The sequence below is a fragment of the Anomaloglossus baeobatrachus genome, chromosome 1 (assembly GCF_048569485.1).
Source record: "Anomaloglossus baeobatrachus isolate aAnoBae1 chromosome 1, aAnoBae1.hap1, whole genome shotgun sequence".
Classification (NCBI taxonomy): domain Eukaryota; kingdom Metazoa; phylum Chordata; class Amphibia; order Anura; family Aromobatidae; genus Anomaloglossus; species Anomaloglossus baeobatrachus.
The window spans coordinates 431,644,818-431,657,945 of record NC_134353.1 but is presented as its reverse complement, the minus strand read 5'-3'; the positions used below and the strand labels follow the sequence as shown (position 1 = coordinate 431,657,945).

General features: G+C 49.1%; 1 protein-coding gene across 6 annotated transcripts in view; it reads left to right on the top strand.

Moving 5' to 3' along the window:
- HMG20B (high mobility group 20B) overlaps positions 1-13,128 on the top strand; it is an 866,046-nt gene that overhangs the window by 144,000 nt on the left and 708,918 nt on the right. For all 6 annotated transcript variants that reach the window (XM_075352624.1, XM_075352625.1, XM_075352628.1 and 3 more), the window contains one exon: positions 5,349-5,409. In XM_075352624.1, coding sequence (XP_075208739.1) covers positions 5,375-5,409 — 35 coding nt within the window. In that variant the 5' untranslated portion in view covers positions 5,349-5,374. The remainder of the gene's footprint in view (positions 1-5,348; positions 5,410-13,128) is intronic.

Sequence of the window (13,128 nt, the reverse complement as noted above, 5' to 3'; positions counted from 1 at the left end):
ACACCAGGAAAACAATGAACAACAGGTACACATGCCCAAAGATCACTCACCCATAGGAGATGAAGGATCAGTACCGGTTCTGGGGAAGGAGCTTTCATCAAAGTCTTCCCTCTGGTGGCGCCTTTGCCGTCAGATGCATCTCGGGTCTGTTTAGTGGCTCGGGTGCCACGTTTGCTGGATAAACTGGCATCTGAGCCAGAGTCGCTCCTGCGACGCTCCGGTGGTTTCACTGCTTTCTTGCCAGCAGGAGGGGAGGAGGACTCACGCACCGAGTGCCGGTCCGCCTCACGGTGCCCATCTTTGTCCTTATTCTTAACCCTGCTGTCAGAGCAACAAACACCTCCGTTCTGCAGGAGGACTGGAACACTTTCCCCCAGCTCCGAGCGCCGTTTTTCAAGCTGTGCGCTGTTCTCCCGTGCCTCCGGACCCACTTCCTGGGTCTGACGTCACCGCCGACGTCAGCGCATGTCAGGTGCGGCCGCCGTGCATGCGCAACGCCCGCACACAAAACCCGCCTCCAAGATGGCGTCGGCGTGCAGCACACGTGGCCGCGAGCAGCCCCGGCCAGCTGCTGTACTCACCTGCTGCCTGATGCACCGCACCCGCTCACGGACACAACCCCCGGGGGTCCGCCATGGCGCCTCCAGGCACCCGAACGGAGCGAGGCAGGACTCGTGCCGCCGCCAGAACCGCCCGTCGGGACCGGGTAAGATTGTCCAGAAGATCCACGGCCCTCCAGGGCCGCATCCTGAGGTATCCATCCAGGACAGGAAACCAAACTGAAGCGGCGAGAGGACCGGCCCTTTTTAACCTGAAGGTTTCCTGTCCTGGATGGGCGGATTCTCTCTCATGGTGCCGTCATAGGGTGAGGGAAAAACTATGTATTAACACATGTGGAATGAAATACTTAATACACAGCTGATAGTCCTACTGAATAGACTGTTAGCTGCTTTTTTTCTTGCCATAATACAAATTCTAAGTAAAGAAAAACGAGTGGCCATCATTACTTTAAGAAATTAAGGTCAGTCAGTCCGAAAAATTGGGAAAACTTTGAAAGTGTCTCCAAGTGCAGTGGCAAAAACCATCAAACGCTACAAAGAAACTGGCTCACATGAGGACCGCCCCAGGAAAGGAAGACCAAGAGTCACCTCTGCTGTAGAGGATAGGTTTATCCGAGTCACCAGCCTTAGAATTCGCAGGTTAACAGCAGCTCCGATTAGAGACCAGGTCAATGCCACACAGAGTTCTAGCAGCAGACAAATCTCTAGAACAACTGTTAAGAGGACACTCTGTGCAGCAGGCCTTCATGGTAAAATAGCTGCTAGGAAACCACTGCTAAGGACAGGCAACAAGCAGAAGAGACTTGTTTGGGCTAAAGAACACAAGGAATGGACATTAGACCAGTGGAAATCTGTGCTTTGGTCTGAGGAGTCCAAATTTGAGATCTTTGGATCCAACCACCGTGTCTTTGTGTGACGCAGAAAAGGTGAACGGATAGACTCTACATGCCTGGTTCCCACCGTGAAGCATGGAGGAGGAGGTGTGATGGTGCTTTTCTGGTGACACTGTTGGGGATTTATTAAAAATTGAAGTCATACTGAACCAGCATGGCTACCACAGCATCTTGCAGCGGCATGCTATTCCATCCAGTTTCTATTTAGTTGGACCATCATTTAGTTTTCAACAGGACAATGACCCCAAACACACCTCCAGGCTGTTTAAGAGCTATTTGACTAAGAAGGAGAGTGATGGGGTGCTATGCCAGATGACCTGGCCTCCAAAGTCACCAGACCTAAACCCAATCGATATTGTTTGGGGTGAGCTGGACCGCAGAGTGAAGGCAAAAGGGGCAACAAGTGCTAAGCATCTCTGGGAACTCCTTCAAGACTGTTGGAAGACCATTTCTGGTGACTAACTCTTAAAGCTAATCAAGAGAATGCCAAGAGAGTGCAAAGCAGTAATCAAAGCAAAAGGTGGCTACTTTGATGAACCTAGAATAGAACACATATTTTCAGTTGTTTCACACTTTTTTGTTAAGTATTTCATTCCACATGTGTCATTTCTTTATAGTAGTTGCATGGGAAAAAAATAATCTTTCTTTCACCTACAAAAAGATGCAGTAGCTATGATGTATTTATCTAAATAATCTGCTTCTTGTTTTTCTACCTGCAATACAGAGGTCATGACTACCAAATCTTCCAATGTTTTTCAATAGAGGCAGTAGCTCAATGGTAGAGTTGCTGCCTTTGGACAATGAGTTCACAAGTTCGAGTCCCGGCCATACCGGTAACCCAGAGTAGATAAGAATTTAATTCATGCACTGAAGTGAGGGAAGGTGCCGGGACAACAGTTGTGAGCAACGGGACTGCGGGAGAGAGCCCTCAAATTGGGACAGTCCTGCAAAATCTAGGATGGTTGGGAGGTATGCTGAGATCATTTATAAAAGTAGGTGATGCAACTGTAATAAGAATTTTGTCATCGGAGATGAGTTGGCTGTTTTTCATTGGTTACTAGTGATGAGCGGGCGTGTTCATGACTACTTGTTATGCAATCGAGCTTTGGGGTTCTTGGGCGTGAGTTAAGTACAAAGTATAATGGAAGTCAATGGCAAATTCAAGCATTTTTAAACTGATATTTGATTAACAGGCAGTGATGAGAATGCTGGCTCATCACTATTGGTCACCCAATAAATAAAAGGTGAAAGAATTCTGAAGGCTCAATAGACCAAATAGATGATGTAATAGACTAGCTACTAACAATGCAATAATGATGAGGAAATAATAAAGATGCAATTTTTCTATAAGTCTGCAAGAAAGGTATCATAAGTAATTATAACCTCCTCTGGATCTTGAGAATTGGAACCAATCAACATATTAAAGCATATTTGTTTTCAGCACCACAAAATTAGTTGAAGTCAACTGTTTTCTACTCTGAACCACTTTTGCTAAAGAATAGTGTTGTTGGTGATTCAACCAGAACTGTGTTGTCTCCTGGCTCACACATTTAATCGTGGGTAAATTAATACAGGGCATTTCTTCAGCGTTGTATCGCTAACATGTTTTGCACCAATATTCCAAAATCATGGTGCTTGTGGAAAAAATGTTTGGAAATATTTTTCTTTTTAAATGCAATTTCAAAAACTTCCAGTTAAAATAACATAACATTTTTCAAAAATCTTACCCAAACTCCACATCCTCAAAGGTCCTCAAAGGCATATATGAGGTGGGTATGTACAGGTCTGGAGACTTTTGCCAGTCTGTCCATTAGGCCCCCTTCACACGTCCGTGATACACGTGCGTGTTTGGTCCGTTTCCGTATATACCGGAGACACGGCCAAACGTGCACCAATGTTAATCTATGATTGTGGTCACACGTCCGTTATTTCATTATGTCCGTGTGTGCGTGTCCGTGATCCGTATGTGTTTGCGTTTGGCACGGATGCATGTCCGTTATCTGCACGGAGCACGCACACGTGGACACAATGAAAGTCTATGGGTATGTGTACACACGTTAGTAAACACGTATGCATATACCTATAGTCCGTGTCCGTTTGGTGTTTTTATTTCTAGTGATGTCGGCTATTCTTTCTATTTCTGTGTATGTCGGTCAATCTCCCTGAGTCCGTCGGTCAGTCTCTCTGTCGGTCTCTCTGTCTGTCTGTCCCTCTCTCACAGTCTGTCGGTCAGTTTCCCCCCCTCTCTCATACTTACCGTTCCCCGATCTCCGGCGCAGCGCTGCACGGCATTCACACTGCTGCGGCGGCTTTTACTATTTTGAAAAAGCCGACCGCCCATTAAACAATCTCCTATTCCCTGCTTTCCCCGCCCACCGGTGCCTATGATTGGTTACAGTGAGACACGCCCCCACGCTGAGTGACAGGTGTCACACTGCACCCAATCACAGCAGCCGGTGGGCGTGTCTATACTGTGCAGTAAAATAAATAAATAAATAATTAAAAAAAAACGGCGTGCGGTTCCCCCCAATTTTAATGCCAGCCAGATAAAGCCATACGGCTGAAGGCTGGTATTCTCAGGATGGGGAGCTCCACGTTATGGGGAGCCCCCCACCCTAACAATATCAGTCAGCAGCCGCCCAGAATTGCCGCATACATTATATGCGACAGTTCTGGGGCTGTACCCGGCTCTTCCCGATTTGCCCTGGTGCTTTGGCAAATCGGGGTAATAAGGAGTTATTGGCAGCCCATAGCTGCCAATAAGTCCTAGATTAATCATGTCAGGCGTCTATGAGACACCCTCCATGATTAATCTGTAAGTTACAGTAAATAAACACACACACACCAGAAAAAATCCTTTATTAGAAATAAAAACACACACACATTCCCTGGTTCACCACTTTAATCATCCCCGAAAAAGCCCTCCATGTCCGGCGTCATCCAGGATGCTCCAGCGTCGCATCCAGCGCTGCTACATGGAGGTGACAGGAGCTGCAGAATACACCGCCGCTCCGGTCACCTCCACACAGCTAATGAAGGGAATAGCGCGATCAGCTGAGCTGTCACTGAGGTTACCCGCTGTCACTGGATCCAGTGACAGCGCCGGTGATCGGGGATCGGTGAGTATGAGAGAGGGGGGGACACTTCAGTCACTCGGGGGATTAGCGGTCACCGGTGAATCCTTCACAGGTGACCGCTAATCAGTACTCGACACAGACAGAGCCGCGGTATGAGGATGAAGTCGGGTGAAGTTCACCCGAGTTCATTCTCATCGCGCAACTCTGTCTGCTGTCAGCCGACATTTATAAACGACATTGTGCATCACACACACGGACATTACACACGGACATTACACGTACACATACACGTTAATTCCACACGCACACACGGACGTTCTGCACACAAACACGGCTAGCATACGCAATTCACACAGGTGCCACACGGACCATAAAAACGGACACAAAAACGGGACACGGACCCGAAAAACGGCCCGTAACACACGTGCGTGTTTTTCACGGACGTGTGAAGGGGGCCTTACACTGTACTTGGAATGCAGTGTGCATAACAGTTTGGATAAAGAAAATTGATGTTGGGTCCTAGCTATTCAGCGAAACAAGCAGTCTGTAGGGAGAGAGAAAGAGGAACTGTGGATGTTTGACTGTTTATCATTAGAAGAAGCGAACAATTTCAATAGAGGGTGAATTGAGCAGAGGGCAATAATACTGGGTTAGTGGGTGGGGAGGTTACATTTGCACATGCTGGGAAATTTGTTGTATTGGTACATAGGATTTGTATCTGTATGGATGTATGATAGATGCAAGATTTGAGAAATGATCCTAAAAACAATAATGCTTTACCCTTTTTTTTTTCTCCTTCCTCCCATGTTTTTTTATAGACTGTCATTGGAGATTTTGAAAGATCATGTCCCAAACAGCAAAGCATCTAACTGGAATATTGTGAGTAATCTTTATCCTGTGGGCTTTGTAAACCTTGTCAATTTTCACCAGAAATATTTTCAAACCCCGTCGTCAGAACATCCTAACAGATAGATCACTATTAAAGGGACTCTGTCAGCAGGTTTTTGCTATGTTGAAAAGAAAAATGGAGACAAGCGCCCATAGGGTAATAATGTATTCTAAAAGTGAAATTGAGAGGGGGGTTGCTTACCTGATTGGGTTGTGTCTGTCATAACTCCAATAAATGCTCATAGATTAGTCAGCTGCCACAGTCACATCTTGAGATAACAGGGGATCTTCTTCTGCATGTAGATTGAGAAGTAAGAGATAAATGTTTTGGTAGACCACAATGCTGTGAAAGAGGTGTAGTTCTACATGTGGGAATACGCCAAGTAGCTTTATTTACACATTTCAAGATTGTACCAAAACCTTACTCAGAATTGAACAACATGTAAAGTACATATAGTTCAGTTTTGAGAAAGAATTCAGTATAACTACTCCTCTTTCACAGCAGCACAGTCAAAACGTGTATCTTCTACTTATCCACTGGTTTTTGCTATGTAATCTGAAAGCACCATAATGTACAAGCCGATACCTTAACTGCATACAGTGATGTGTCCCTATATATTTTGCTATATTTTGCAGTTTTAATAAAATCAGTGTTTTATTAGCAGGAGATTATCACTGCATGACACCTGGCCTCATTGATCGAAATTCAATTACACCCCAGTACTAATTAGCGCTTTCTGTCACTATATAATCTACACAGACAGCTGTGGTGTGTGCAGGGTTATACACAGCTCAACAACTGAGCTCTGCAACATATCACTTCTCCCCTATGCCTCAAGACTACTGGAACATGTCAATCTTGAACTGTCCTCAAACATGTCTTCCTGCTCCCTATTAGGCTACATTCACATGACCGTTCCGTTTTTGCAGTCCGCAAAACAACGGTCCTGTTTTTCCACGGATGCATCCATGTGGCGTACGTGTAAACAACCGCATCCGTTCCGTTCAGTATATGGTCCATGTGACATTCTTGTGACTTCTGTTTTTTTCCGGATATCTGGCCAGATGCTGGTCCCCATATAAAGTCTATGGGGAACAGAATCCAGCGCAAAGGGGTAGGAGCAAGTGCTACATACTCACCGATCACTGACGCTGCTGGCACTGCTCCCTTGGCAACTCTTTGTTCTTCCCGAGCCGGCCGCTCATTAGGTTCATTTCATATTCACTGCTTCCCTGCTCACCGGCATCTGTGATTGGTTGCAGTCAGACGTGCCCCCACGCTGAGTGACAGCTGTCTGACTGCAACCAATCACAGCTGACGCTGGGCGGGTCTATATCGTTAAGTACAATAAATAATTAAAAGAAAATCAGGCGTGCAGTCTTCCCCAATTTTGATACCAGCCAATAAAAGCCTCACAGCTGCTGGCTGGTATTCTCAGGCTGGGGAGACCCACGTTATTGGGAGTCCCCCAGCCTAAAAATATCAGCCAGCAGCCGGACGGAATTGCTGCATCCATTAGATTAGTCCCAGGACTTTACCCAGCTCATCCCGAATGCCCTGCGGCGGCGGCAAATGGGGTAATATATGGTGTTGACACCAGCTGTGTAATGTCACCTGGCATTAAGCCCAGAGGTAGTGATGTCATGGCGTCTATCAGATACCCGACATCACCTACCCAGTCAGTAAAAAAAAAAATAAATAGATGACACAGAAATTTTTATTTAAAAAATCTTGCAAAAATCCCATAAATAGGTTGATAATAATACACGAGTAGTTGGAAACTTAGCTGGCTGCAATCCACTGACTACACAAACAACTAGAAGTAGCGGTGGAGCGTTCCTAAAAAACCTAGACGCCTTGTCACCACCAGAGAACTGACTAACCTCAAAGATGGAATGAGGAATTCTGACTTGCCTTAGAGCAGCCCCAAAGGAAAGTCAAAGCCCCCAACATTGACACGGAGCTTCCACCGCTTCCCTATCTCGCCATGGCTTAATAAGATTAATATGGTACACCCGATAGGGCTTCTGTCTGCCCGGTTGGTGGATCTTATAATTCACCTCTCCCAGTTTCTCGACCACTTCATAGGGTCCCTGCCACTTGGCCAGAAATTTACTTTCCACAGTAGGGATCAACACCAACACCCGGTTGCCAGGGCTGAACTGTCTCACCCTGGCAGAGCGATTATATACTCTCCCCTGTGCCTCTTGAGCCCGGAGAAGACTCTCTTTCATGATGGGTATCACCTCAGCCATCCTCTCTTGCATCTGGGCCACATGCTCAATGATACTCCTATGGGAAGTAACCTCTGCTTCCCAGGTTTCTTTGGCTATGTCAAGCAACCCTCGGGGATGTCGACCATATAAAAGTTCAAAGGGAGAGAACCCGGTAGAGGCTTGTGGAACTTTCCTGATAGAAAAGAGTATGGAAGCAGGCAATCCCAATCTCGGCCATCCTTCTCCATGACCTTCTTAAGCATGGACTTTAAGCTCTTATTGAATCTCTCCACAAGGCCATCTGTCTGCGGGTGATAGACTGAAGTCTTCAGTTGTGTGATCCGCAGCACCTTACACAGTTCTCTCATGACTTTCGACATAAAGGGGGTCCCTTGGTCTGTCAGGATCTCTTTTGGCTGTCCGGTCTGAGAGAAGATATGGACCAACTCCCTGGCTATATTCTTAGAGGAACAATTTCTCAATGGTACCGCCTCAGGGTATCGAGTCGCATAGTCCAGAACCACTAAGATATTCGGGTTCCCTCTAGCGGATTTTACCAGGGGGCCCACAAGATCCATGGCAATACGGTCAAACGGGACCTCTACTATAGGTAATGGCACAAGGGGACTTCGAAAATGTAAAACTTTTGCAGTTAGCTGGCAGGTGGGACAGGATCTACAATAATTAAGAATCTCTCGATAACACCCCGGCCAGTAGAACCTCTGAAGAATCCGCTCCTGGGTTTTATCTATGTCGCGGGCGGAGGAGGGGACGCTGCGCTCTCCCACTGCTCGGGTCCGGCTGCCGCTGCTGCGGCCTGCTGCTGCTCGGTGGCTCAAGCGATGGGCCGAATCCCGGGGACTCGAGCGGCGCTCCTCGCCCGTGAGTGAAAAGGGATTGGTTTTTGGGATTGTTTATTGTCCGTGACGCCACCCACGGTTGTGGTGATTGTGTGGACACCACCGCTGCTCTGTATGGGGATCCCGGGAGCGGTGACAGGGAGCAGCAAAGTTGTTGGTTCTCCCCTCCGTGGGTATGGGGTAGTTGTCCCGGGGCCCAGTGATGAGGTGGGTGATGAGGGATGGCGGGGCCGGTGCAGGGCTTGGTAGGGTGCAGGGACGCGGGGTCAGCGCTGTGCCTCACGGCACTGTGGTACTCACTCAGCCTGAGACGGGGACACAGTTCTCGGTAAAACACACGGCTGGAAAGACGGTTCCCACGGACGGCTGCTGTTGCTTTTCCCCAGTAGTTGACGGTGACGGTCCCTTTTCCTGCACCTAAGATGATGTTGGTAGCGATGGGTTCCCACCGGTAACCCGCTCCCCGGCTTGGATATGGGCCGGAGGAGCCCCTCTCTGCCCGCAGGCGCTGGCCCTGAGAAACTGGTGCCTTGGCGGTGGCGGTGTCTCTCTCTAACGGTTGGACTGTTGCCTTCAATCGGGACTTGGTTATTGGGAGACCCAGAGGTCCCCTTCACTGACGGATTTGGCAAATTCACGGCGACTCCTAGCCTTGCCGGGATCCGAAAGGCCCCTGCCAATGGTGCTGGCTTCTCTTGGTATACCGCTCCGGTACCGCCGGGCCACCACCCGTCCACGGTCCTTTCGGCAACCTCCAAGCAGCCTCTCCTGCAGACGGTCACCACCGTCTGCTAACCTTGCTGTTCTCAGTCCGGGGCACACACCCGGACCAACTTCAGGCTTTCCACTGTCACTTTCCCTTTCACCTTAACTCCTCTCTCTTGCTCCTCTACCACTTCACTTCTACTTCACACTCTCCCTAAACTGATCTGTCTGGTTTTCCCGCCTCCAGGGCTGTGAACTCCTCGGTGGGCGGAGCCAACCGCCTGGCCCACCCCCTGGTGTGGACATCAGCCCCTGGAGGAAGGCAACAAGGATTTTTGTGTAGCTTTGGTGTACCTATCTGGGGTGTAGGGTGTGGTGGTGTCATGACCTGTGACCCCTGGCTTGCCCAGGGCGTCACATCTACTCCCAGGTGACCACCCAGGACATGAGAATGGGCCATGTCTAATACCCGGCGTCTAAAAGGCCCTGGTACCAATACCATCATTCTACCGAAACTGCCCTGACTAAAATCACGAATGACTTACTTACTGCTAAAGTTAACAAGCACTTCTCCATACTCCTACTTCTAGACCTGTCCTCAGCCTTCGATACTGTCGACCACTCCCTCCTATTACAGATCCACTCTTCCCTTGGTGTCAGAGATCTCGCCCTCTCTTGGATCTCTTCATACCTCTCCAACTGCACCTTTTATGCCTCCCACTCTCACACAACCTCTTCATCCCGCCATCTCTCTGTTGGCGTCCCTCAAGGCTCTGTCCTGGGACCCCTACTTTTCTCTATCTACACATTTGGCTTGGGACAACTCATAAAGTCCCACGGCTTCCAGTACCACCTATATGCCGACGATACTCAGATCTACCTCTCTGGCCCAGATGTCGCATCTCTGCTGTCCAGAATCCCAAAGTGTCTATCTGGTATATCCTCCTATTTCTCCTCTCGCTTCCTAAAGCTCAATGTGGCCAAAACTGAACTGATCATCTTTCCTCCACCTCACCTACACTCTCCACCTGATCTATCTATTACAATAAATAACACCAGGCTCTCGCAAACACCCAAAGTTCGCTGCCTCGGAGTGACCTTTGACTCTGCCTAGTCCTTCATACCACACATCCAATCCCTCACCACCTCCTGCCGACTTCAACTCAAAAATATTTCCAGAATCCGTCCTTTCCTCAACTCGCAATCTACAAAAATGCTAGTGCATGCCCTCATAATCTCCCGCCTTGACTACTGTAACATCCTCCTCTGTGGCCTCCCTGCTAACACGCTCACCCCTCTCCAGTCCATCCTTAACTCTGCTGCCCGTCTGATTCACCTCTCTCCTCAATACCACCCCGCTTCTCCCCTCTGCAAGTCCCTCCACTGGCTCCCAATCTTCCACCGCATCCAATTCAAACTACTAACACTGACCTACAAAGCTGTGCATAGTCTGTCTCCTCCGTATATCTCTGAACTAATCTCCCACTACACTCCAACACGTCACCTCCAGTCCTCCCAAGATCTCCTTCTCTCCTCGTCTCTCATTCGTTCCTCACGCAACTGACTCCAAGACTTCTCCCGAGCATCCCCAGTCTTCTGGAACTCGCTGCCTCAACACGTCAGACTATCTGCTACCCTTGCAAGCTTTAAACGCAACCTGAACACCCATCTGTTCAGAAATACCTATAATCTACAATGTCCTCACTGCTTCACTACCGTGCGGAGCCGCCGTCCGACCACCGTGCAGAGCCGCCGTCCGACCACCGTGCAGAGCCACCACCCGACCACCGTGCGGAGCCGTCGCCCGACCACCGTGCGGAGCCGCCGACCGACCACCGTGCGGAGCCGCCGACCGACCACCGTGCGGAGCCGCCGCCCGATCTACACCCCACCTACTGTCTCCTCCCCACAATCCTATAGAATATAATCCCGCAAGGGTAGGGCCCTCTTCCCTCTGTACTAGTCTGTCTACTGTAACTTGTGTATGTATTCTGTATGTAACCCCTTCTCATGTACAGCACCATGGAATTAATGGTGCTCTATAAATAAATAATAATAATAATAATAGTTGCTCAATTATCTCACCTCTCAACTGGGTAACCCGATATAATAATTCCTTATTTACTGCAAAGTGGGGGAATCTGGTGTCAGCCCCCGGCTCTTGAGCAACCCTGTTTATGACAGTCACATTGCCCCCTTTAGCGTCATATCCCTCATTTGAACAGTCCCAAAGTTCCCTTCGGAAACTGCCATCTCCGGCATGTTAACCTACTGGGACTCGGCCTCGTCCTCATCGCCCACCAACACACATAGGGGGAATTCATCCGCCTCCGACTGAAATTAAGTCTTATCATTGAGGGCTAACTGTCCTTTATCTGAGACACCGGGTTCCACCCCTTTACTCCACAACTCCCAGAACAAAGCAAAGTCTCGGCCTATTATTACTGGGTGCAACAGATCTTTTACCACTCCAACCTCATGAGACTCCGACCCACAAGTTGTTTTTATAGTCACAGCAGCCACAGGGTAGTCCTTGGCATCCCCATGAATACAGCAGACGCCCACCCTCTTCCCAGGAATCAGCTGGTGTGGAAGTGTGTCCCTCACGAGGGTCACGAAACTCCTGGAATCTAACAGTCCCACTATTCTGGTACCATTTATTTCTACAAGACATGCCTGTGGCCCCTCACTGGGTTGACTGTTCACACTGCAGGCTGGGTATGCATAATAGGAAGAGCGCCGACCCATGCTGCAGTCCATCGACTCGGTGGTCAAGGGACAACGGGCAGCAATGTGACCCGGTCTCTGGCACCTCCAACAGATAATATGACTGACTGGGGGGTTTTTGATTCCCCCCTCCTGTGGCTCTTGTATCCTTCTTTTGGGTGTCGCTCCCTGAAGAAACCCCCCAATAGGGAAATGGTAAGTGCCGTGGCTTCCCCCGGGAACTCTCTACCACCTGGTACCTCTCCACCAGTCCAACCAGGTCGTCAGCATTCAAGGGGTTTCCCTGGGCAACCCAAGTCTGCACTGGCTTCGGAAGGGAGTGAATAAACATGTCCATTACAACCCGCTCCACCATCTGTGCTGGGGTGGAGGACTCTGGCTGCAACCATTTTTGTACCAGATGCAATAAATCAAACATTTGCGAGCAAGGGGGATTGTCGCCATGATATGCCCACTGGTGGACCCGTTGTGCCCTAACAGTCATAGTCACACCCAGGCGTGCCACAATTTCAGCCTTTAGTTTGTCATACTGCTTAGCGTCCTGTAAAGCAAGATCATAATAGGCCTTTTGTGGTTCTCCACTTAAATATGGCGCCAATACCTCTGCCCACTGCTCCGGCGGGAGTTTTTCTCATTCAGCAACTCTCTAAAATACAGTCAAGAAGGCCTCAACATCATTCCCCGGAGTCATCTTTTACATAGCTCGCCTTACCGCCTTCCGGACGTTAGCGTCATCAGCTGGACTGGTCGCTCTGCCATGGATTACCTCTGCCAGGACGTCCATCTGCCACTGCTGTTGCTGCAGCTGCTGCTGAGCCAATTGCTGCTGCTGTATCAACAGCTTGTTCGTCTCTAGCTGGGCCAGCTGCTGTTGTTGTTGGGCCTGCACCAGGTGCTTAATCTGGTCCTCCATGGTGTCTGACCGTGTTCCCTGGCTCATGGCTGCCTTCACCCAGGACATCCAGCTCCTCTGTAGCAGGTATCAATGGCCCCGGGATTCCTGTCCGCATTCTCCACCACTTGTGGTAGAGCCACTCCCTCAGCAGTAGGAGATGGATGCAGGAACACCTCGGGTCGATTTTCACCTGGTTTATTATAATCAGCCACAATCCATTTACAAAAGACAGACTACTTCCTCCAGAACAGGACAATACAGAGCAGACCACGAGTGTGTCCAGAGGCCTGGCTTTTACCTCTGCGA